The sequence below is a fragment of the Camelus ferus genome, chromosome 14 (genome assembly GCF_009834535.1).
Source record: "Camelus ferus isolate YT-003-E chromosome 14, BCGSAC_Cfer_1.0, whole genome shotgun sequence".
Taxonomy (NCBI): Eukaryota; Metazoa; Chordata; class Mammalia; order Artiodactyla; family Camelidae; genus Camelus; species Camelus ferus.
In genome coordinates, this window is record NC_045709.1 from 7,604,797 (window position 1) to 7,631,105 (window position 26,309).

A 26,309-nucleotide genomic window follows, 5' to 3' on the forward strand; every position below is an offset into this window, starting at 1 on the left:
AATTCTCAGGAAAGATGAAGTTTTACATGTAAACTGGAACCTCAGTGGAATTTTCTTTTGAGTTGAGCCTGAAAGAAACCCAACACATTTAAGGTTTGGGGGCAGATTTGGGGCTTTATGGCACATGAAGATTGCCATGTGTAGTAGTTTCAGGGAGAAAGAATGCAAGAGAATTCTAAAATTTTTCCATTTAGGTTCTAAACATTCATGAAACGAAGCTTGCCTTAGTATTTCCCTTAATTTAATATGTGGGACTTCATAGTTTGCTCTAATCTCTTAACTCTTTTCACATGAAACAAAATTCTTTGCGTAGAGAAAGAAGAGAAATGCTGGTGGGAGGTTGTCTAAAAAAAAGATTGTGTGTATTATGTATATACACAGGCTTTTGTATATGTTATGTATAAAATGTAGATATAAAGCACATTATACCTAATCTATTTCTGTATATAAAATCAAATAAGCCATACATTCAAATTTCTAAAGGTATAAAAGGTTGCACACTGGGAGAATCGCCCTCCCACTTCTGCCCCTCAACAAGAAATACTCTCTCAAGGAACAATTGCTTTTCCCGGTTTCTTGTATAGCCTTCCAGAGATAATCTATTTATATTTAAAACAACTATGTAAATATTTGTTAAAAAATACTATATACACTGTTCTGGCTTTTTAAAAAATTACAGTGTATCTTGGAAATTGCTCCATATCAGCACATATAGAGCTACTTTATTACTTTTAATAACTGCATGGTACAAGTATTCCATTGTGGAATTTAATGCTTAATATTATATTCCATCACATGACATGTCATTAATATTATATTAATATTTATTGATTGAATTTTATTATTTATGATATTTGTTAATAGCATATGAATATTTAACCAGACATTAACTGAGATTTGAGTTGCTTTCTGTGTTTTGCTATTTCAAACCATGCCGAAACATGTGTCATTTGCATATATATGAGTTTATCTGGAGATGAGGAAGATTGCTAGTTTGAAGTGCATGTACATTTGTAATCGTGGTAGATTTTGTTAAAATATTTCTTCATTTATATCACTGTGTCCCTGGCATTACAAGGTGTTTATCAACCTTTTTGGTATTTACCAATATTGTCCCATGTAGTTGTAACTTGCATTGCTGTAATTTGAGTGAGGTTGATCATTTTTTCATATACTTAAGAGCCATTCGTATTTCCTTTTCTGTGAGCCATTTCCTCCTTCCTCCCTCCCTCCTCCTCCCTCCCTCCTCTCTCCCTTCTTTCTCCCCTCCCTCCATCCCCCCTCCCTCCCTTCCTTCTTATCTCTCCCTTTTTCTTTCTTCCTTTATTCCTCAATTTTCAGTTTTATTACTGACTGTAGAAACTCTTTATATGTACAAGAAATTAGCCTATTAGATTTATGAATTGTGGGATTTTCTACCCCTCCCCCAATTCCTTGATTGTCTTTTATGTTTTGGGTGGCATTTTTGTTTGCTTTAATATGCCGTAAGTTTTGTTTTTAATGTGTCACATTTATTCATCTTGCTTTACTCTATTCATAGGAAAGCCTTCCCCATTCTAAGATCATAAACACGAATTACCCCGTGTTGTCCTTCTGTTACCACTTTACTTTTTACAATTAATCATTTGATTCATCTAGAATTTATTGAGATGAAAGGTATAACACAGGAAGTCATCCTTTTTTGTTTGTTTCTTTCAGATGGCTGTCAATTTTCCAAAACTGTTTATTGATCTTACGTCTTTTCCCTATGGATTAAAATGCCACCTTTGTTGCATATTTGACATGTATATACCCGTGACCTATTTCCCATGCCTGTAATTTACTCCATTGACCTCATCTATCTACCACACTGCTTTGTGATGTGTTTTTAAAGTCTAGGAGAGCTGGTTTCCCTCATAGCTCCTCTTTTTGAGAGATTCCTCAATGTTTTTTGCATGATTGTTTTACCATCTGAACTTCAGAATCAACCATTATAATAACCTCAGTTAACCTGAAAAAATATCCTAGAAATAATTTTTTAATTGGGAATGCATTCAATTACATAGCTATAGCTTAGAGAGAATTGACACCTTTTTGGTATTGTCTTCTTATTTAAAAGCATGGGATTTCTTTTCAAATGTTTTAACTTTTCTTTTATGTTGTTTAGCATTTTAAAGTTCTCTTCATATGAACTTTGCGTATTTCTTAATATTTTCTAGGTGTTTTACTAATATCATAAATTAAATCTTTCCTATTGTATCATTTGTGCATGTGTGTGTGTGTGTGTGTGTGTGTGTGAAGGCTGTTGTTTATTAATTCTCTACCCAGTGCCATTTTACATTTGTAATAGTTTTTCTGTTGATATTTTTGGGTTTCCCAGGAAAGCAATCATATTATCTCAGAATAATGATAATTCTGTCTTTCCCTTTCCGATTTTGGTTCTATACTTTTTTCATCCCAGGTCATTGGCTAGGACCTCCTGAACAATAATAGTAATAGTGGTAACATTTCTAGTTGTTCATGATTTAGCAGTAAATAAAAGCGTTCTCTCTCATTTGCCTGCACACGCATGTGTGTATGTAATTATGTAAGGAAGTATCTAACTATTCTCCTTATCTTAAGCAATTGTATTAAGAATGAATCTAAACGTTCTAAAACTGATTTATGGTGACTAAGGCACCACTTGGTAAAGTTACTAGAGACCACTGAGTTGTACTTGGAATAGGTCGATTCTATGATGATTGTATAATAACTACCTCAGTAAAGTTGTTTTAAAAAAGAATGAATGCCGTATTTTATCAAATACTTTTAAAGTATCTATAGAGATGATCATATATTCACTTTTAACTTTTTATATGATGAATTGTATAAATAAGTTAAAAATCCTTATATTCCTAGAATAAATGCCACTCAGTCATAGTATGTTAATCTTTTTATGTAGTGCTTAATTCTGTTTGCTCATTTTTAATTTAGGATTCACATCAGTATTTAGAAAGGAGATTCATATGTAATTTCTCTCCTGTGTACTTTCTTTGTTGGGTGATGGTATCAGTATTATAGTTTGCTGTTTAAATTAAGAATTTGGAAATTTCCCCTCCTTTCATATGGCTTGAAATGGTTTAAATATTATTAGAATTGTCTCTTAAAAGTTTCCTAGAACTCCCCCTCTGAAGCCATCTAGACCTATTTATGTTTATTTATGTGTTTATCTTTTGGAAGGTCAGTCAGGAAGGTAGCTTTTTGACTTGTGTTTCATTATAGTATTGACCCATTTTAAGTCTCCCCGCCCCATCTGATGTGATTCCTTAAGTATATCTGAAATATGAGTTACTGAACATCTTCTATTCATACTGATTGAGTCCCTTCTACTGAAGAGTAAGGCAATGTTATTGTCGATTTACTGGTTTCAAGAGCGCTGGCTCTGTTTTATATTCAGTTTTTTATGCTATTTCACAGTCATGTCTACCATTCCCAGATTTGGACACTAAGGACTATTCTGTATGTTTATTGTTGAGTTGGTGATATTGCAGACTGTACTTTATGCTTATATTTCTCTATAGACTAGCATTACTGTCTTTGATACACATGGCCAAGAGAGCCAGTTTTACTGCAGGTCATGCAGCAGACACACTGTCCATCCTTAACAGACACAACTGACTTATCTCTTTCTTGTACTTTGTAGGTACTCAGAGGTTCTAGTGAGTGAAGTACCTGTGTAGTATCTACTATGTGTTTGTTTGCAAAGGATGTAAAAGACATGTTCTGAGGGACAATATATGTTATGAATGCAAAATGGAGTTAAATTAAATATTATGGTAAATATGTGTATTCAGATATATTAAAGGATTCAATTTTACATCTGTCTAGGAGGGGGGAAATAATTTTCAGATAAATATTGATTCAGTTGCCCTTATACCTGTCCTGAATTTGTAAATTAATATAGAAATTACTTCAGCAGTATTTTTGCTTTTCTATATGAATTGGGCTTCTATGCTAGGAAATTGTAACACCACAGTAACAGTGGTGCAAAAAATGGTAATATTGATCTAAATTTAGGTCACAGTGTTTATTTTTAAATGGTTAAGGAAAAAGATTGATATTGATAGTTGATAAGATAGTATTGGATTATGTTGAAGATATACTGACAGTATATTCTTTCCTTTTCTCATAGATTTATCTAAAAACAGACTGGTTGAAGTTCCAATGGAATTGTGCCATTTTGTATCACTGGAAATTCTTAATCTGTATCATAATTGTATCAGAGTCATTCCAGAAGCCATCATTAATCTGCAGATGCTGACTTACTTAAATTTAAGGTAAGTTGACTATAAAGGTTGTATCAATGAAAAAAAAATTTTGCTTTCATTTCTATCAGTTTTTTTTTCTCTGCAATTCCTGATCAACCTTTGAAGTAAATCACAAGAAAATTATTTAAGAAATATCTTTTATAGTACATTTGTAGTGCCATTAATATTGTTTTTGATGCTAGACTTCTCTGAATGTCAATATGACAAGATGTTTTGATTTTTTAAAATAATTTATACAACATAGTTTATCCTTCTTGTCTATTTGGTACTTGGAAGGTTGTTCATATATTGTCTTCAGGTATTGATGCAGATTTTGGAGGAGGAAAGCTAAAGGAAGTGAAAAAGAATTGGAGGCTGGGACAAATTAGGGACTTGCTAGTCTTTGGGGGTTATTGGTACCATTGGATTTACTACCCAGCCCTGACTGAGCCTGTTCACTTCAGACCACCGGAGAAAGTTAAGGAGGAGCATTGAGCTACTCCAGCAGGGTGTAAAGTTTATGTTTTTAGCCCATTAAATTAGGTCATTGTTTGCTGAGGACAGGTCAGTGGTCTGTATTGACTCTGATTAAGCACAACACAGTATAACATATTAATGCCCCTGAGTACTACTGAAGTTAAGAAAAACAGCTATTTTAAGACCTAGGTTTTAGACTTTGCTGCTGTGACTGTCAACTGCTCTGGCCAGATTTTGACTCCTTGACTCATATTCTGGGATGGCAGGAGAGAGGGGGAGGTATTTTATCAAATCTATCTGTACTATAAAAACAAAGTTGCAAAGTTCAAGCCCGAGTGTAGCCTTCACTTTTGTCAGTTGCATTATCTTAGTGTGCAAAGGGTAGCACCTGATTAGCAAGGCTTGTGCTGTGTAACAAATATGCCAGAGTTCAAAGTGCAAGATTCAACTCTAATATGTTTCAGATTCCACATATTAGTGATACCTTACAGTATTTGAAAAGACATATTCTAGACAGAAGCATATAATATAATTAAATCAAGACATTATCACTAATTCAGATGTGTTGGGGAAGTCTGTATGCATTTCCACAAATTAAAGAAGTACTGCAAATTACTTTTGAGCACAGACTTAAGGTAGACTGTGTCCATTATAGCACGTTTTGAAACAACTTTAACAAATAGGCAAATTTGTCAGTTTTTATAAATAAATACCTGAAAACACTACCTTTTCAGTAGTACTTAGGATTTTTCCTCTTATTTCTACTAACTAGGAAGAAAGAGTTGTTCGATGAAATAGTGCAGAGAAGTTGCTCTTCTGGTTCCACAGATTTTATGTTTCTGTACTTAAAATTACCCACCGTCTTCCTGTGTTTTTAATTTTTTTCACTCTATTTTAATGAGTTGCATGTGTAAATTACTAGTGTTCCAAAATAAGAGAGGTATCATATGAAGCGACTTTGAATTAATGGGAAACATTCAAAATTGATCACACCCTCTGGGACATCTTGCGTATTCCAGCCAAGTAAACAGTCATAAATATTTGATGGTGTTGGTGATAATGACGACAGTGGAGGTGATGGTGGTATTGGTGGTGGTGTGTCCCTGCCTACCCAGCTTCTTGGCTGACAGGATCTCTCAGTGACATTATCTTTAAATGTCAAATGACTGCCTGGTACCAACAATCCAATTCCTGTCTTATAACAGAGATGAGTTTAATTAGCACATGGAAAGAAAACGTTCACTGTGAAACGCAGGGCAAAACACTTCAGTATTTTCTAGATCTTCTCTTGTGATAGAAATGTCAAATTTGTGGAAAACATTAATTTATTGCTGTTTATGTAGCTGGTGTTTGAAGGGTCTGGGCCTTTAATCTTCGCCTCTTGGTGTTCACAACAAAAGGTTATGTTGGCTTAGTGTATGTGCCACTGTGTCTCTTCCTGTTAGAAAGTGTCTTAATCCAAGAAATGTGGCCAAGAACAATAAAAATGATTAAGTAAGACTCGTTCCTATATAGGAACAAACACTTTGAACCTGGGCTGCACAGGAGAGCCTCACAGAGTTTAAAATCTATTTTAAGTCGTTGGAGAGGTTGTTTTTGATGAGACTTGTAAAGAAAATATACCCTAGAAAAACAGAATAACCCGGAGCAGGGAAGCTTTTGGCAACACAAAGGGTGTCGTGAAACTGAGAATGGGGGAACTTAGCTTAAGAGTTTCACCTCAGAAATGTTCGGGAATAGAAGCTGCCAAAAAATGCAAGCTCTTTACAGCATTTGATCATATTGCTTCCAGAACTCTTGGTGAATGGTGTTACTTTCTCGGGGTGAAACGTGTGCAGCCAGAGCTGGCATGTTCATCAGAAGCCCCTTCCCCTCCCAGCCCCCTGGGGGTGGATTGTGAGACACCCCCTGTAAAGAAGGGAGCAGCCTCTTGAGCAAAATGTTATCACACCATAAAAGGAATCTGTTTGGGCTGCTTTTTCTGAAGCCTGGCATCCTTTTTGGCTGCTGAACAATGTGCAGAAAGAGCCAACTTCCTGATGGCCGTATAACCTGTATCCCCGCATTCCTTTGGGGGCTCGTCTGGAGGAATAATCCTTAATCCTCAGTGTGTAGCTCTCTATTTGAAGGACTTGAGAGAAGCATCCTACACGTTAGGAGTGCCTTGTAAAGCACAGATTTTGTTTTTTGTTATGAAGAAAAAACTCAGTTTTATTCTTCTTAAGAATTTTGATTTTATTCCTAACAAATACACCTCCTCCTTGCACTGACATTCTAAAGAAAGTCTCAGTTGTAGGATAGTGTTTTTTCTTTTTATAAATGGAAAAAAATGGATGATGTCTTCCTAAACTGGAAAAGGGGAGGAGTTTTGCTCAGTTAACCTTGTATTCCCTCTTTCTTTTATGAAGATCTTATCTGAATCAAAGTGAAAACAGGAATATTTTAGTATGTGTATTTTGGAACTGGCCTCTGGTAACTAGGTTGTGTTTTGTGAAAAGACAGATCAGCAGAAAGACACGAAAACACAGTGAACCATGTTGAGATTTGGAAGTATTGTCTTAAAACTTAGGAGTATTTTTTGCAGAATGCCAGAGTTGGAAGTGGCCAGCAGAGTTGTCCTCTGCAGGAGCTGCAGCTTGTGGTTTAAGCCTTGCCTTTTCTAAGGTGCTCACTGGGCATTTGTTTTTAAGGTGGAACCTTTAGTCAACAGTCCCTAAAATTTTAGTATATTTATAAATTATTGGGCCTGTAAAGTTATTGGCATTTGTAGTTGACAGGTTTTATTAAATTGCTAACTAAATGTGAATGAGTTCGTAATAGGTATTTCATATCAGATTCCATTCCTTTTAGTATAGCCCATACTTGGCAAGACTTCCAAAAGGGGTTTTTCCATTATACACATCACCCGATCACAGACGTTGTTTTAGACCAGTGTTTGTATTGAAAAAAGAGAACAGAGAGATACAAAAGGGACATTATGGCTTTGATGGCCAGACTGCTGTCAGAATGTGTTGGTTTTGTTTTCAATTCTGCTTCTGATCTTAATACGTTTTTAAGATCTTCGTGCTGCAGATTTGCTTCCTGAAAACAAGGTGCATACCCACTCCCGATTCATTGTATGGATTTTTGTTTACGGTAATTCTCAAAGCTTTTTCTGCAAGCCCAGAATGAACAAGCTGCACATAACATTTATTTTTCTCACAAGACAGACCAAAGCCCTTGAAACATTGCCATTTCATCAATAATCAACCTTAGATGGCCTCCAAGAACATGACAGTTTACCAAGTCTGATAACAAGTAATGTAGATGAGAAGAGGGAAAGATAGAAAGACAATATAAACACATGAAAGAAGGTGTGGAAGTTTGGAATAACCTTCACCATTGTCATCATTATCATCATCATCACTTCTTAGTAGATAAATAGGATTTAGCTGGTACACCATCATACTTGAGCCCTTCAACCACCTTTTACTTTATTTATTTAGTTTTTGAAGTTTTTTTTTTTTTTTTTTGATGGAGGTACTGAGGATTGAGCCCAGGACCCTGTGCGTGCTAAGCATGTGCTCTACCACTGAGCTATACCCCCACCCCTAACCCTTTACTTTAGATGGGAAATAGGGAAGTGGGACACAGTATTTCATAAATAAGAATAGTAGACACTAGTGGAACATATTTCTATGGCATTTTATAGTTTGCTCAAACATCACCATTGTCATTAACACTGTGCTCTGGCTGCATTCCATGCCCCTTAGGACCAATTTAGAATCATGAACATAATTGTTAGAGAATTTTCCTGGAGGCCAATCTAAATATTTAAATAAGGGGGTTAAAAATTTTCTACTGTGTTCATACTTGGTTCCTCCTTTTAATTCCTAACAGTATAAATTTGTGCCTTTTTTCTTTTATTCATTTTTTCAGAAGTTTGTCTTTTTTTGTCGTGTATTTTTTTTAAGTCAACTTTTAATTTTAATGACCAACTCTACAGATATTTTCTTTCTCATAAATAACAAGTTTACCATATTTCCTTTGGTCTATTTTCTTATATAGCTTTATTCTTTAAATTTTTGGAGTTTGAGGTATTTAATGCATTAGTTTTTAGTTATTTTTCTTTTTTTATAGGCGTATTTAAGGCCATGTGTTTCCCTGTACTTAGTACTGTAGCTGATTCCTAAAAGTTTTGATATATAGTATTTTTCTAATTACTCCTAAATCTTTTCTGATTTCCAGTATTTCTTTTTGACCCATGAGTTTTCTATAGAATAAATTTTTATAATTACCTTTTAAAATTGATTTTTAATTGCCTAGTGTTTGGAGAATTTTTTTATATTGATTCTTTAGGTTGGTTGATATCTGCTTTATAGCCTGTGCATAGTTAATTTTACAAATATTCCACATGAACTTGAAAAGAATGTATGCTAAGGATGTACTGGGTTCTAGTGAATCCACTAAGTGTAACTTACTGTTGCTTCTTTTGTTTTTGCATCTCATTTATTTTAGGGTTTACTCTCCTTTTATTACATGCATTCTTAAGTAGTTCATTCCATGAGGGTACGTTTGTGGTAAATAGTCTTTTTCTGAAATGTCTTTCTCTCCTCATTCTTAAAAGAAGATTCAATTATTTGTATGAAATTTTCTATTGTATTAGTATAAAGTTTTAAGTTGACCTGTCTTTTCTGTTGTATTTCAGAGATATTATATTTTCCAGCCTCTGTTTTGCTATAGAGAAATCTTTGCTCATCTACATCTTTTAGGTTTATAGAAAATCTTCTGTATTTTTCCCTTTGATGACTTTCCATAGCTTCTCTTTATCTTTGGTGTTTCTGCACTGTATGCTATGATATGTATAGGTTTACCTGACTATAAACTTTATTTTGCTTCCTGAGGCTGAAGATTCATGTCTTTTATCAACTCTAGAAAATAGTTACTATCTTTTAAAATATTGCTCCTTCCTCTGTTTCTCTACTATCTCTCTTCTTTGGCCACTACCTCTCAGTTATCTGTTAGACCTCTCATTCTGTCTTTCACATTTCTTAGTCTCTTTTTATAGTTCTGATTTCTTTATATTTGGAGTATTTTTTAAGCACGAGTATGCTTTCAACATATTGAAAGTACAGTAATACTTTGAAAGCTGGAAAACAATGGAGCACCATGAGATCCCTTAATTGAAAAGACTCTTAGTGCTTGGAATGTGTAGCACAGGACCTGTACATTTTGAATAAGAAATAATTAAATAAGGCCATTTGCAGCAACATGAATGGAGCTAGAGATTATCATATTAAGTGAAGTAAGACAGAGAAAGACAAATATTATATGAAATCACTTCTATGTAGAGTCTGAAAAAAAGAATACAAATGCATTTATTTACAAAGCAGAGACTCACAGACATAAAAACAAACTTATGGTTACAAAAGGGGAAAGGGATGGGGGACGGATAAATTAGGAGTTTGGGATTAGCTGATATATAAACTACTGTATATAAAATAGCTAAACAGCAAGGTCCTACCATATAGCACAGGGAACTATATTCAATAGCTTGTAATAACCTGTAATGGAAAAGAATATGAAAAAGAATATATATACATATGTATAACTGAATCACTATGCTGTACACCAGAAACTAACACAACATTGTAAATCAGCTGTACTTCAGTTAAAAAAAAAGAACTATACATTTGACTCATTGGTGAAATTTTATGCACTCTTACCCTTATAATAATATACTTTGTCAGTTAGCTAAAAACAACTTGATACTGAGTTTCTCTGAGTTGTTTATTATAAAACTTGATGAGAACTAGTCTTCTTGCCTCTGACCTATTACACTGAAGTTTGTGAGAAGTTGACTTCCTACTCTTCTCTCCTTTTTTTTGTTGAACTCTGCCTTTTCTATCTTGTCAGCATCCTTCATACTGGGTCCGTGGAATTAGGGCTTAGGAAAGTAGGTTTTGACTGCAGTCTGGAGGCATAATGGCCAACACGGAGCTTCACTTTGGGTCTCTTTGTGTTCTTTGCTTGTTAGGAACAATTACAGTAACTGGACACATAGAAAGTGTTTTTTTTTTTTTTTTCTTAATAAGAGTTGCTTTTGAGAAAAGAGATATAGTATTGGTTTTCTCAGTTTGCCAGTCCAGATCTAAACATATCACTGTATTTTCGGAAGTGATAAAATATATGTGATAGTGGCTAGAAAACTGCAGAATATGATGTTAAAAATATTATTCTGCTTCAGAAAGGAATGCTTATGCTGAGAACTCAGGGAGGGGAAACCTCGATAAAATACGCAGCTGAGAGTTTCAGCATATGTAATAATCCAAAATAACGTTTTTTTCAGGGAATAGAAACTAAGTCAAGAATAAGTGCATGTTCTGTAGCTCTTTATCTAGAAAGAGTCAAAGGGTTGGGCGCTTAGGGGACAAAGGAGTAGTAGTGACAAGAGCAGTTTTTTCTGTAAGGCATTTTTTTCATCTCCTGTCATTTCTTGGAACACCTTTACACTCTGGACCAGACGGACTGTCAGAACAGATGGAATGAGATGATCTCTTTGAATGGAAAGATCCAAATAACAAGAAGATTTAGGTCACTTTGAGAGTTGGATCACGTGGAACTCTGTTATCTATTAATCTCAGCTTACCTACTTTATCCTCCTGAAATCACACCGTGTTTTCCTGAAACTCCATTTGGCAACTGGCAAACCGTGGCAGAAAGGGATGTGAAAATAATATAAGAAAATTGATCCATTCCACTCAGTGATGAATCCTTCTCTTTATGAATAGAGTCTGATAGATCTGGAGAAAACCTGCCTGCCAAACTCCCTAGGAGAAAAGAAATTATTTCTAATCACAGTGATGCCATTGGATCATTTAGGGTGTAAGAACATTTCCTAATGTCATCTTCTATGGAAAAGCGTTCTGTTAATAGGTATGCTTAAGAGCAAAGTCCATGAATTGTGCTATTAGTCTTGTGACTCTCCACACCACACAGAACTCTTCTCCCCTTTTTTTTTTTTTTGTGAGGTTTACCTATTAGCATCTCCTAGAATGTGCTTTTCAAAACACCAGTTTGCCAACACAGATTTACAGAAATGTTTATCACCCAAGGAATCCTTTAGGAGCTGACTTCATGCCTAAAACGGATGAGGTTAAAAAGCATGTGTCTTCATGATGTCCTGTTCAGAGGCTAAATAATCTGTATGGACTGGATGTGTTGAAAGATAAGATGAAATGTGAGTGGACGAGAGAAATGCCCAGGAAACACTCAAGCAGAGAGTGCGTTCACAGAGCTGCCATCCAGGCTGATTTATTCTTTATTTAGCACCTTTTAAATCTGTATAAATATTTATATGTTTATTTGTTTATTATTATCAATTAAAAGGATGCGGTTTATTTTGAGAAAAAAATTAAGTAGTAAAAAGTACAAATGTATCAATCACTCATTAGTATTCAGATTTAAGATTTTCTCTTCTCCCCAGCTCCTCTATAAGACTGAACTTTTTCTGGAGGGGGAGGCAAGAGGATTTTTTTTTTTTTTTCCAGTTTCTGAGAGCTCTGTGTTATATAATGAGGAAAAGAATGACCTTGACCAAAAATCTAAAGCAGCTGAGTCTTTAAATTAAATTGTCTGCAACTGAAATTTCACTGTGGAAACACCAGAGCCCCTACAGTTAAAACTAATCTCCTTATTAAATGGTAATTCTTAAAAAAAAGGAAATACCATGACTCTCATACAAATATACATCTGTCAAAGATTGTATTTAACACATTAATTAATGAAGCAGTAAAATGTTATATCCTGTTTAAAGGAGAATTCATACACACACACACACACACACACACACACACAGTAGTGGGCTTGCTGAAATGAATTTACAAATAGTTGCAAAACTGGTCAGCATCCAGAGGGCAATAATGAATTGCAGCTCCATTGCACATATCACAATTCAAGAATGATTTGCATTACTATCCATTTCTACAAACACAGAGTTGTAAAATAACTCCATGACAGTGAAAGACAGAGGTAGTCTGGAAGGGTGTGCTAGACAAGACCCCCAGCGATGTTTTGTGGTCCATTTCAAAATCACTGACAATTGTTCCTGATACACCAAATAATTTGAATGATATCACCGAATGCAAGAATTGTGTAGCTCTGTGAACTATTTGAACAGGAGGGACTATAGGTAGAAGAAAAAATAAAGAGTGATATTTGGTGTGGATTGTGAAACCCTTTCAGATACTGTATTCTAAGGACTGTGAGAGGCGGTTTGCATGTAGGTGGGTGGGGAGGACCCAGGAGACGGTGAGAGTGCTTTGAAGGCAGTGCGTTGCATTCACATTTTCATTTGGCCAATCATTTAAATGGGTGATCTTCAGGGAATTTAAGGAAACTGATACAGGTGGTGGCCCCTCTGGTGCATTAGTTACAGCACGAGACCCCTGTGACCTCAGTACCAGAAGCAGAGAACAGCCTGGGGGCTTCAGCAGAGGCAGCCTTTGAACATTGACAGTGGTGTCCAAAGCCTGCAGACACTTGCTTAAAGAGTTATCAGGATGAGCCTGGAGTCCTTCCCTTCCACCTTATAGTATAAGTGCCATAAAGGAAGTCTCACTTTGTTCCTTAAGAGTCACTAATTTTTTATCTTTAATTTGAGAAACCCAGTAGGAAATACTTGCTGCTCTAGCACTTTTGAAATACATGATCCATGTTCAAGTAGGAGATAGTGGGTAGCAGCTCAGAGGACTGTTGCCTAATCTTGGTAGAAGTTAAGTTTTAGGATTCACATACATTTCACATTTTTTCAGAGCTTGGAACAGGGTCTTGGGCAGAGTAGCACTCAGTGAGCATAGAAAATAATTGGCTTCCATTCAGCATTTGACACCAGAGGATCTTTCATCCTTGGCTTGGTCACCTGCTTTCCTGGAAACAGAAAGTTAGTATCCATTAACTTTGACAAAGGGGCAAGTTATCAATAACTGCACTTTGAAATCTAATTACAGACATTGGTAGTGGTGGTTGCTGACCGTTAGGGGTGTAAAGAAAAAAAACCAGAATATTTTAAGCAAGGGTTTATTTATACTCAAGAGGAGACTGATAGGCTGTTATTGTGGGAAACCAGTTCAGTTGCAGAAGCCAAATATGGTGCAGGTATGCACAGCAAAAATGCACAGCAATTTGCTTGAATTCTGAGCTGCTTTAGACGCTCACTTTTGGCTTCTTGCTTTTCTTTTAGTTTTTTTTTTTTCTGAAGTTGACTTCTCCCTTCTCAGAGCATGGCCCCTTTATGTATGTAGGGTGTGAAACGGATTGGTATAGTGTTCAGGAACTGGCTTATAATTCACTTCACAGAATGACTCTGTGTTTCCGTTTTGCAACATTTTAAGTTTGCAAATGACTCTCATCCTCAAGTTGTAGACTGCAGAACTGTTTTCAAAGTGTTTTCAAACGTGGACTCCCAGATTTTATGCATATGTGTAATTTCAGTCGAATTTCTATCTTTAAAGTGTCATGTTAAATATTATTAAAATTATATAATTTATATTTATAAAAATTAAAGTTGAGCAAAGTATCTCCAGGCAACTTAAGCCAGCTCTGGTTGTTGTTGGTCATTGTCTCAGGCATAAAATGATGGCTGGAATGAAGGGGGAGGGCTGGCAATGCAGGAGGAGGGAAGTCCTCAGTCATTTGGGGAAACGAGGGTGAGAAATTTTGCCATGGTGGGTTTTCAGAATGAAACAAGCAGGAAAAAGGAAATAGTTCTCTATGGATATTGTTTAGCGTTGTGTGGGCCTGAGGACAATTAACAGCCAAGTGTTAAAGCACAACAGAAAAAAGTTACTCTGACTTTAATGAAAGGCAAACAGAGTATGCAAAACGAGCACAAAACAAAATTAGGTGAGATATCCTGTGCAAGAGGAAACTGACTTGGCTCAAGTGAAATAACCGTTCTTAACGGTGGGTCACGTGCCAAGCAGACAGTGGGATTCAAACAGGCAATAACACAATACTGACTGCAGAGTTGTTCATTCCCCTCCCTGGCTGAGACTCACATAGGGTGAGCCCGGAAACCTGCCCTGCCTTCTCTGTGCCCTTCACATGCACACTGTGACATTTTCTCAGTAGGTTCGTGATGGCTAGTGATTCACATCACTATTTCTGTTAACTCTTTGGCAACCAGGGTGATGATCCCTGAGTGTTCACGTTTTCCCAGGGGAATGGTAGGCTCTTGGAATCAAAGAAGATGGGAGGAAAAAGGTCATTCATGTGATTATATGTTCTAGTTCTGGTTCTCCAGATTGGAAATAATTACTTGGTTTGTTTTGGCTTGAAACTTTACAGCCCAGCCTGGTTCTCCGCAGCATGCCTCGGAGTGGTCATCTTTAACTGGCATGCGTTTTCAACAAAGGGAACAGGCAACCATATTTTCAGAGTGGCTGGAATGTTAGCGATTAGGAAATAAAATAAATAACTAAAGCCCAATCAAGCTTTTTTTGGTCACCCTCCCACTGCTTTGCCACATTAGTGGCTGGGTATGGTTTAACCTTTGTGTGTGGATTTAGTGTCAGGCTAAGCACATTCACGTTCATAATCTCATGTATCATGTTAGGTAGGTGTTAGTATCAATGATTGATGAATGGCAAAGCCAGAGAGGATCAGTGACTTACCCAAAGTCATGTAGACAGTTGTGGCAGACATGAGACTTCAATCAAGGTCTTCTAATTCCACAGTTGGTGACCTCTTTACCAGTTAAGTAGGTGAATCTGTTATAGAACTCTTTCTGTAAATTACTTTCTGTTAAGTAAGTTCCATGTTTCATTGTTAAGTGAACCCATTCACTTAGAAGAAGCATGTTTTCCAGTAGAATAAAAAATATATATGATGCCTGATAATAAAATCACATGTAAGAATATAGCATGTTTTTGTCATCACATACTTTAAGGAAAGTAACTTTCTGATAAATCAATGATAAATAATTTTAAATGCCAAAATTAAGTCCGAAAGCATGAATATTAATAAGACCAGAGTCAAAATACATTACAATAAGAGTCTCTAAGAGTGAAACCATACAGAAGTGACTTGGTTTGTGAATTCCCTCATTTAGGGATTATGTTAAGTGAGGGTAGTGATACTTGAAGAGAAATTGATCCTGCAAACTGAGGCTATCAAAAACTGTTCAGATTATGTTGAGCTGCCTTGTTTCATCCTGAAATGAGGAAACAGACCAGTAAGTCTAGGACGGGGGAGTCATTCAGCTGAGAAAGATGGAAGACACAGCGTTAGCAATAAAGCCCACTGCCCTCTGCCCGTCCCCGTTCCTCCCCGCCCCTTCCTCCCCGCCCCTTCCTCTACCCAGACTGGGCAGGGAGGGTGACAGCTGACACCAGGCAGGCCCTGCCCTGTGATGGTAGGAAGGCTCAGGCCACCATGACTGAATCTGTAATTTCTACTTCTGAATAAGTGGCTCCTTTCCCCCACTAATTTACTCTTTTGTAATGAGTGAGTTTAAAAAAAAAATCTTTTTTTTTTTTTAATATTGCTTTCAGATGTGACTCCTAGGCTAGATTTGAAAATGAATGTTGACCATTACTTTATCAGATACTGTATAGCCTTATTTTTTTAAACATTCTTTCCTCCAAGGGCCTGTTCATAGTGCAGAGGGTCTGCGGGAGGCAAGTAGGGGCCAGGATGGTGGATTGAGGCCTGAGGCACTTAATTGCTTGAGAAAAATTGCTGCCAGATGAGTGGTTTCAAAAAAGCTCAGGCTGCTGATGTGGTCTTTAGTGGGTAGAGGATTAAAAGAGTGTGCAGTTTCTCCTCTTCTTTATGAATATTTGCTGGAGAGCTAATGGGTTTTTGTGTGCATGTGTATTTCCTTTTTCTATTGGGGAAATTACTGGTAATACAGGAACATCCTGAGGGAATGGATGGATGAAGTGGAAGAAATGTGCCCCAGGCCTGTGGCATGCTGTATTATGACAAGTCCTGGGAGCTCAGATTTGTGTACAGGTGATTCACTACAGCACAAATGGAGGAATGTGTCAGGCATAAACAAATAGGCTGTTCCATCAGCTGCTTTTAGCATAAGAAGCATTCATTCCCATTAGAGAAACCACAAATGCTTTCATAAGCCTAAATTTTATTTTATTTTAAATTAGTTACCCACCCTGGAAGAATTCTAGTGGGAATAATCCCTTGTAATTTCAAATGCTCACATGCCTTCCCTGCATTGCTTAAATGCTGTATGCATGCGCTCCCAATTCAATACCTGCTAATCTGATTAGATGCCTGCAGCCAGGTGGTGAGGCTGGGAATACTTTAAATCTGAATTTCCAAGCAGAGAAACACAGGGAAGATCTCCAACTGTAATTGTTGATTCTGTGGGAAATAGGAGTGTAGAAATTTCTGAAAATACGTAACCTTTGTTCCCATTATCCTCTCTTCAAAAGGAAGTTTAAATGTGGCTCCAAAACAGTAGAATTGCCTTGTTAAAAGTTTAATTTATCAATCCTTAGTTTATGAAATTGCATCTTAATAGATATTTTAAGCCACAGATTACATTCCAAGTTATTTACTTGCTGCCTTTTAATAAATTGAGTTCTTTTTTCTGGAGAGAGTGTCTCAGGAATGTTTTTTGGAGCTGGAAGAAAGCTCTCCCTGCAGGGCACCAGGATGGCCCCTCACCCAGCCAAAGGAGGCCACTGGGCTCCTGCAGGAGTAGAGGGCAGCCGGAGGGGTGTGAGGGGCACAGAAGGACAGGCTGGTTGCCCTGCTTCCTCCTTCTGCTGCCTCTGGAGATCAGGAGAGAGTGCCGGGGTGAGCCTGTCGCCCGTTTTTCTAGCCTGTCATCCTAAATTGGGGGGCTTGGAGCCAGCTGCTCCTTCCGGTCCCAGGACACCCCCATCCCCGGCATAGGGCTCGCAATCTCCTCTCCGTCCTGCTGGACCCTCTTAGAGAAAGCTCTTCTCCTCTGCCCCTTTCTGGAAATAGCTTTCTTTGCAGATCTGGGCAATGGTGAAGCTCTGGCTGTACCTTTTCTTGCTAAAACCTGTTTACCCGGGCATCGGGTCCCTGGTCAGGGTGGTCACAGGTGGGCAGCCAGATTAGAAAGGTTATCTTGACAGTGTAACGCCTGCTTTTTCTGAGCCCAGCAGTTAGAGATACCCTTTGGCTGACCAGACACCGACCCCCTCATATGGTAGGTGGAGGAGTAAAAGGTTTAATTGATGTATAACATACATACAGAAAATTACACAGATAATACGTGTATCTTGATGAATTTTCACAAATAGAAGCACCCATGTAACCAGTATCCAAGTGAAGTTTATCTTTTTATAGTATTTCTTCCCTAATTATGAAAGCACTTTGTAGGAATTTGGGAAAATGCAGCAAAGTCTGATAAAGAAAATAAAATTGACTCATTGTACCTACTCCCCCCAAAATGAGCACGGATAACATTTTGGTGTGTTTCCAGTCTGTCTGTCCCTCCCTCTCGCACACAAAGATCTATGTGCGCCCATAAACACACAGATACACCATACCACAGCCTCTGAAGCCTCACACATGTGTGCAGATACACACGGAAGTTCCAAATAATTGCAATAACATAGATTTATAGATATTTCACTGCCTGGTCTTTGGCTTCCTCAGCAAAATGGCCGAGAAAAAAAGGGAAACTGAAAGCCATCTGTCTCCTTACTTGATAGCAGGAAAGGGCTCCTGGGAGGGAGGAGGTGAGATAAGTGGCTGCCATGTATTTACGGGTGATGCATGGATTTCACTGGTCCGGTGTTTTCCCATCTCTCAGACAGCCAGCACTGACGTAGGGCATTTTAAAGACTTCTGAGTAGAGACCTCTTAATGCAGAGCAGAGGTGAGACCTGGACTCAGACTTTCCCGGCTCCTCTGAGAAACTGAGCCCCTCTTGGCCCTGGCTTCACTTTTGCCAGAAGGTGACAACTTTCCTTTTCCTTTTTAAATTAGCGCTCACAGACACCCAAGCAGAATTTAGCCACAGAGCTTTACTTTAACAAAAAGAAGCTGAATCAGAATGTTGGAGATGGGCCCAGTGGTTTTGTGAGTTGCAGCAAAACCATCTTCCCCATCACTACCAAGATGGATGTGGTGATGCTTCACCGCGCCGGGCTGGTTGCTCTGGTCCTCGCTGAGTCTCCTGCTCACACTGGCAGGAAGAGGACAGTTGGCACCAGCTTCCCGTTGCTATGAGTGGAGCAGCCCTTCTTGGCCATCTGCTTTTGGGCTGGCTCAGGGCTCAGCACCTGCCAGGGAGCTTGATGGGGTCCCTTGTGCTGCGAAAAATTCTTTCCCCTCAAACTGCCTATGCCTCTCTTTTTAAAAAATATTTTTTAATTTTCTTATACACTTGGGATTTGAGTTATTATACATACAGAAGGTTTATTGGACTTTTTATATTTGCAGAATATTTTCTTTCTTTCTCCTTATGTATTAAAAACATGTTCGCCAACAGTATGAAGTCGCCTGCGTGTTTACCAGAATTCCTGTATTTTTTTGCAGTCGAAATCAGCTGTCCTCGCTGCCGGCCTGCCTGTGTGGTCTGCCTCTCAAAGTCTTAATCGCAAGTAACAACAAACTTGGATCGCTGCCGGAAGAGATAGGTCAGCTCAAACAGTTAATGGAGTTGGTATGTTACTGATTTTTAAGATGCTTTTTTTGTTTGTTTACTAATCATAGCCTATCAGGTAGTCAAAAAGACTTTTCCCATACTGGGACAAGGAGGAGATCATGCTGTCGCCTCTATATGATAAAGACATAAGTGGGAAAAGGAATAATCAAGGCTTTGCTGGGACAGACAGAGCTCCTGAAATTTACAGGTTTCCGGTGATGTACACGTGCTAAAGTTGGCAGGATTTACAGGTCCTGAAGTCTACAGATTATCCTATGGACGCTAGATCACTTTTTTTCAGATGGCATAAATAAGTTTGTGATAAATTATGGATACACTGGCAAAATAATCTGCAAAGAAGTTAGTAGGCCACAGCTTACGAATGTGTATAATTAAGTTGGAAAGAACAGAGTGCTCTGATTCTGTAAGAATTTTAGTAACCATTGCCCCACATTGATGACTTTAAAATGGGACCACATCCCCAGGGATAAGAAAGAAGAGCAAGTGATTGATAGGCAGAGATGGCTTGGACGTGTGTACCTGAGGCCCAGACGTCAGCTCTTTCACTACTAATTGAATGACTGACCTTGTTTTTAAAATGAGAAAGAGTGAGTTCTCTCTAGACTTCCACTGAGCTAAGATTTTTTGGGTGAATGAAGAGGCAAGAATGAGCAACTGGGCTAAACCATAATAGTCATAATTTATCCTCCAACATGCATCCTTCCACCACCCTTGTGTCCAGCACAAAGCTGGATGTCGTGATTACAGCCATGGAAAGGACACAATACCTTCCTTCAAGTATTATGGCCAGTCACTTTTCTCTTGTGTGCCATCTCTGGTTAATTTCTTTGGGGTTACCAGGAGCATTGGGGTGATGGCTTGGGAGGCCCAGATGGAGAATTCTGTGACCCCTTAGTCGACGCCCTGATACACCTTGAAAACTGCTTAAGGACAGGAACTGCATCTTACTTGCTGTTGTTTCCCTATGCTTGGCACAAAATAGATACCCAAAAAATGTTTGTGAAGGCTGTTGTCAAATGGTGGACAGTGGGCCAAGAAGGTGGCTGGGGACAGATTGTGAGGACTCCCAAGGGCCGTGCCAGTGGGGGGATGATTATCTTTCAGTCCAAGTTAATTCAGAAGGTGCTGTTTTAACTGGCTCCAGAAGACAAAAAATATACCGAATGACACTTTGGACGAAACTGATAGTTATATGCTTAAAAAAAAAGCTTCTTTTAGGAGTCTGATAACCCCCCAAATCCAGTTTGCTAGAATTTGGATTGGGTCTTGCAAACACAGGATAAATAAAGAATTGGCTTTCTTCCCCCCTACTTCTCGGGCTGCCACGGAGCGGGTGGGTGGCACATCGGTGAGGTCAGTCTTTGGCAGCCGGAGTGTGTTTCTGTCCCACCACACCCTGGGCTGAAGCTGACAGCGTGCCATCCGTCAGCTGTGCGGCTCGAGCTACCGACCGGCTCGTCTGTTAGTAGGGGCACGTGTGCTGAGTCCCGCAGCCAGCCCCACAGCAGAGCAGGGCTTTCGTCAAGTACTCTCGTCAGCTGCTGGGCAGGCGTGCGGCAGAAGTGGAGCGGCACTGTCTCCAGCCTCAGGACACACGGGCTGCTGGCTGGCTGTAAGGGCTGCCCTGAGCTTTTCTTAGGCGCCCTGTCTGAAGTCCAGCTCTAGTGAAGGCTGCCCTGCCCCCTGGTCACAGCTCCGTCATCAACCCATGCTTGTCTTTTCTCTACCGGTAACAACTCTTGAACCCTTGAGTCCTAGAATGTTAGAGCCATAATGGTTCTAAAAGACATCTAGTCCAACCTCTTGACAACTTACAGAGGAAGAAACCCAAGGCAGAGAGTGGTGAGCGATGTGCCGAAGGTCGCCCTGGTGTAGCTGACTTTAACCTGAGCAGAAACGCCCTCACCTAGCCCTGTCCCATGGAGAGGGGATGCTGGCAGCGAATATGATTTTAAATGTACTAGCAGCCACATTAAAAAAAAAAACAGATGCAAGTGAAATTAATTTTAATAGTATATTTTAGTTAACCCTCGATAGCCAAAGTATTCTTTCAACACCTGTAACAATATAAAATTAATGAAATATTTTATAGTCTTTCTTCTGTACTAAGTTTTTGAGGTTGGGTGTGTATTTTCCACGGACAGCACATCACAGATAGGACAGCCACATTACTCCTGCTCAGGAGCCACACGTGGCAGGGACCACCTGATCAGATGGGGCTGCTCTGTATCCTGTGTGCTTTTTGCTGTATGAGCAAGCATGAACTTTGCAAAAAGCATTTATTCGTAAAGTTGGTGAATATTTAATAAGTTACCACTATTTAACCATAAGGGGTGATGGGCCTTGCTTAAGTTCACAGACTACAAAAGATTAGTTTCCATCAGTCCTTATTTATCTTTCATATCTTTTTGCTTAAAACAGTAGTGATACTGCAGGTAACCATGCAGATGCTTTTTAGCTATCAACTGGAAAAAATCCTTGGAAAGCCTGAGGTGATTGTAGAATTACGTGGGAGGCTTCTGTTTTGTAGTTTCACAGTAACCGACTTGTTAAAAAAATCTGGGAACTCCCCAAGTGTTCAGAGTACCTTACGCCACCTAAGTGCTGATAACATCTCTCAGTGTATTATTAGGCTCTGAGCATTGTTTAACTATTGGGGAAGAAGCATTTTTTAAAATTTTCTCATTAGACTCAAAGAGTATCCTAAACTGAGTTGTAAACTCTCTTCTCTTCCAAGTGTGAGTGAATGTTTCAGAGTGATGATTTGCTTAAAAAACAAAAATAAAAGCACTGTGGCTATCTGTAAGAAAGGAGGTGCCCTCTCTTAATTTTTGAGATGAGTTGGAGCTGGGAAAGAGTATAATCTTACCTTCTTGAATATATCCCAGTTGTCTAAGAAGCTTAAAACACAAAGCATTGCCATTCAGTGATTGTGATTGGGCAGAGAATAAGGACAAGCAGCTTTTTCTCCTTCCATGAAGACTTTCATTAAGAAACACTTCTGAGATGTCTTGTCTTTTTAAAAAAATTTTTTGGCGGGGGAGGTAATTAGGTTTATTTGTTTTATTTATTTTAATGATACTGGGGATTGAACCCAGGACCTCGTGCATACTAAGCACACACTCTCCCACTGAGCTCTGCCCCCCTCCCTTGAGATGTCTTTTCTTGAAGCCACATGAGAGGCCAAGATGTATTTCCACATTGTTTCAAGTGCAGGAGAACTTAGGGAATCTTAGCTTCATGGAGCCGTCCCTCCAGGGTCATTTCTGGTGGAAATGATCTAGAATTTTCTAACCTCCTTGGCCACTTTTTGAATTATTTTTGTACCACTTGTCTCCTTAGAGCTGTAGCTGTATGTCTGTGTTGCTTTGTAAGACTTTATCTGCATGTTCTCTCTATAAGAGAAGGCGATATAGCGCTGGCATTTACTGAGCACCTCCTGTATGCCAGGCACTCTGCTGGGTAATGACATGTGTTGTATCATGAGATCTTGGCAGCAGCCCAGCAGGGTGTATATCGTATCTTCCTTGCACAGACAAGTTTGAGTTTTGGAATTACTTGCCCAAAGGCATGGGGCTATGACGTGGTGGTGCAGGAGTGAAAACCTGGTTTATCTGATGAGAGCCCCAGGGCTTCCCACAGCACCGTGCAGCTACGCCTGCTGGGTCTTCATCTGGACCGTAAGCCCCTTGTGGAGAGGAGCCATGGTTTCTCTCTTTGGAATTCCCTGGTTCAACTTGCAGTGGTTTTCCCATTCAGGTTGTGGCAGGCCCTGAACAGCTGAAAGCGAGTGGGAGAAGGTTGCAAATCTCGGGTGTGGTGCCCGTGGGCAGTGTCGCCTGAGAGTTTCCTACCGAGGAACCACAAGCCAGGCAGCAGGGTCAGCAGACTTCTCTTGGGTTGACTAAACCTCCTTTTACTCATAAAAACGGTGTCAACATCCTGGAAACATGGTTCTTTTCTTGTCAAATCATGCTTGAAGGATAAGGTGTGTTAAATATTTGGTAAGAAACACCGTGTGAATGCCATGTTACAGTTAACAGGTGGCTATCTGTGAAGAAGACAGAGTAAGAACACAATAAATCTGAGAACCTTTTATGGGACATGTTTGCCAAAGGTCTAGGCGCTTCCTCACTGGTTCCCTGTATGTGCTGACACACTGGGGTTCAAAGATGGTCCATTTCTTGTTTAGTTTTTCTCAATTCTGTCCTCTCCCAACTCATACTGTGTGTGTGTGTGTGTGTGTGTGTGTGTGTGTGTGTGTGTCTTCTGGCTGTTCACTTCATATAAAGGAGCATAATGTCACTGATTCAGAAACCTATTTTTACAACCCAAAACTCATGGGGCCTGACTCAAGTAATAATGGATTGAAAGGTGCATTTCCTGGCTCTGACTAGACATGCAGATTTTCTTTTTTCTCTTTTTGTGAAACGTTTGGTTGCGTGGAGAGTTGGAATTCAGGGATTGATTCTAGACAGGATGTATCGAGAAGTTTCTGAGGAAAACCCCTTCTTTGTTTTTTTTTTCTTATTCCAGTCTCTGTAGTGGAGACATGAATTCATGTGTCTACCATAACCATTTGTCCACTCATGGTCCCTGGAGATGCCTCCTGACCTCTCTGGTTTCTGTGAGACAGTTGGAAACCCATGGCTTGTGCGAGGTCCCTTCTGTTGCTCCCACCTCTGCCTTTTTTATCAGGAGGAGTGGGGTGAGCTATGTAATTGTGGCTATGTGGAAGGGAGCAAGGGAGAGTTTTATACTAAAAAGAGACTCTGAGTAAGTGTTGAGAGATGAATATTTATCATACCAGAGGTCACTTGAAATCAAGTTTTGAGTTTAAAGGAGAAGACTGATTTGTTTTAAAAGAAAAAGTTCCGACAACAGGCATTTAGGTTTTCTGATGGCTAAAATATCAAAATAGACATTACTCCTAAGTCAGTTAAGTGTCTGTCTTTCAGTCAAAATCTCTTCTTTATTTCTGATGTGGTAAATGAATTTTCCTGATGTTGGAAGGAAATTAGAATTATTTGATCTTGCCTCTTCTTTTTGCATAGGCACAGAGAGGTTAAGATATTTACCTAAAGTTACACAGTGAGTCATACAAAAGACATTTCCAAAAAAGGGCATGCTCACATGGTGGGAGGCCATTATTAATAGCTTGTATTTCCTGTCAGAACGTTTGCGTTTCTTCAATTAAATAAAGAGCTAGATTTTAAAAAACAACTTAAGCAATAGTATAACCATGCCAAGTTTTTGAAAACCCAAGACTCAGAGGCAGGTAGCCCATCAGAGGAAGGTACCATGCCATACCTTAAAAAACATGCTGGTCTTTTAAAAACATATTATTTTCTGAAAGTGAGTGTTATCTAGTTTAATAATCCTTGAACCTACTCTTGATGTTTTAAATCCTTGTCACTTTGGCATTCTGAAGGTAGGCTAGCAATTAGCAGGCAGGCAGTAAATATGTATTAACCTCCAACATGCATTTAACACTTTGAGAGACTTTTTGGTTGTTGCTTAGAAGGGCTGTGATGAAATAAGAATCTTACTTCTAAAGTTTTCTTTTGGTTGTTTAAAAGCATCTTGATTAAACCAGTTGAAAATAAATATACTTTAAGTCATAGCTAAAATTCTCTGTTTAGATTTTTTTAATCTAAATGACTGAATTGGACTGACTGGTTCATAAAACTTAAGTTTGAGTATTTCTGTGATTATAGAATGTATAATGATTAGATTCATTTCTGTATCAAAAAGAACAGAATTAGTAAACATTTATGACATGTGTGATAATTTCTTTTAGGCCTACTTTTGTATATTTATAATACTGTACTACTAAATTTATGGTCACTTGATTTCACTGTAGCTTGGAGTAATTATTCTCCAAGACGTAGCTTAGGGCTCATAGACCATTCCAGAAGGGATTCATTTGACTATCCTAAGAAGCTGCTGGATCTGGAACTCACAGCTTGATTAATTCTCACTAATTGGAGAAATGTGGGGCATTAATGTTACTTGTTTTTAAAATTTATTTCCCTGAATCATATCTTTTTAAAATGAACTCCAAAAAAAAAGAGCCATACTTTCTTGTAGGCTAAATGTGGACGGACAGGTTCTAGAGAAGCAGGCTGTTCTAGGAATGTTGCTCTTACACTTTCTAACCTGAAGAATCTCAGTCCCAAACATCCAGACTATTATCCTCTCTGTCCTCCTCCTCATTCCCCAACTAATTAAGCCATAATTACCTATGGGGTTTTATTTTTGTGATGAAATTCATAACCTTTTTAAAACTTGGCAAGGGTCGATAGCTGGGAGGGAATAGAGTTTGCACGTTTCTCTGCAATATTGATCATACAGTAGTGAGAAGTGCTTATCTCCCTTGCACGCTCCATCTGCCTGGGCATTTTTCCCCTTCATTATTTTGGCAGGACAGGATGTGACTGACAGCAGTGCAGAGTTCTATTAAAATAATTTGACCTTCACCATGTACCCTTCAAAATGTGAATGGACAATTGGACTTTGTGTTTCTAATTGTCTACAGATGTCCTATCCTGTAAGTCAGAAGGAAAAACTTGTTTTTTTATCATTATGTGAAGTTCTTTAAAAACAAAAAAAAAGTAAATTAGGAAAGCATTTTCCCTGCTGGTAAATAAGTATTTAAATATAGCTGAAGAGAGTTTATTTTCTTTGATGAAGCCGTTTAGAAATATACATTGGAAAAATTACCTTATATTTAGGGAAACGACATACTCTAATATTCTGGGATAACCAGGGGTAATCAACAAAATGCAAGGTGAATATAATACACACAAAAAAATAGGGTAAGGATGCATTTCATCTCAAGAGATTTCATGATGAGAATATGACTAAATATGTTATCTTTTGGCTTTCCTCCCCCTTTCCCTTTTTTTAAAGAGAAA

General features: G+C 38.5%; 1 protein-coding gene across 3 annotated transcripts in view; it reads left to right on the forward strand.

The window, feature by feature from the left end:
* Positions 1 to 26,309, forward strand: part of LRCH1 (leucine rich repeats and calponin homology domain containing 1) — a 169,822-nt gene that overhangs the window by 79,036 nt on the left and 64,477 nt on the right. For all 3 annotated transcript variants that reach the window (XM_032496143.1, XM_032496141.1, XM_032496142.1), the window contains exons 2-3: positions 4,151 to 4,295; positions 19,263 to 19,389. In XM_032496143.1, the coding sequence (XP_032352034.1) occupies positions 4,151 to 4,295; positions 19,263 to 19,389 (272 nt within the window). The remainder of the gene's footprint in view (positions 1 to 4,150; positions 4,296 to 19,262; positions 19,390 to 26,309) is intronic.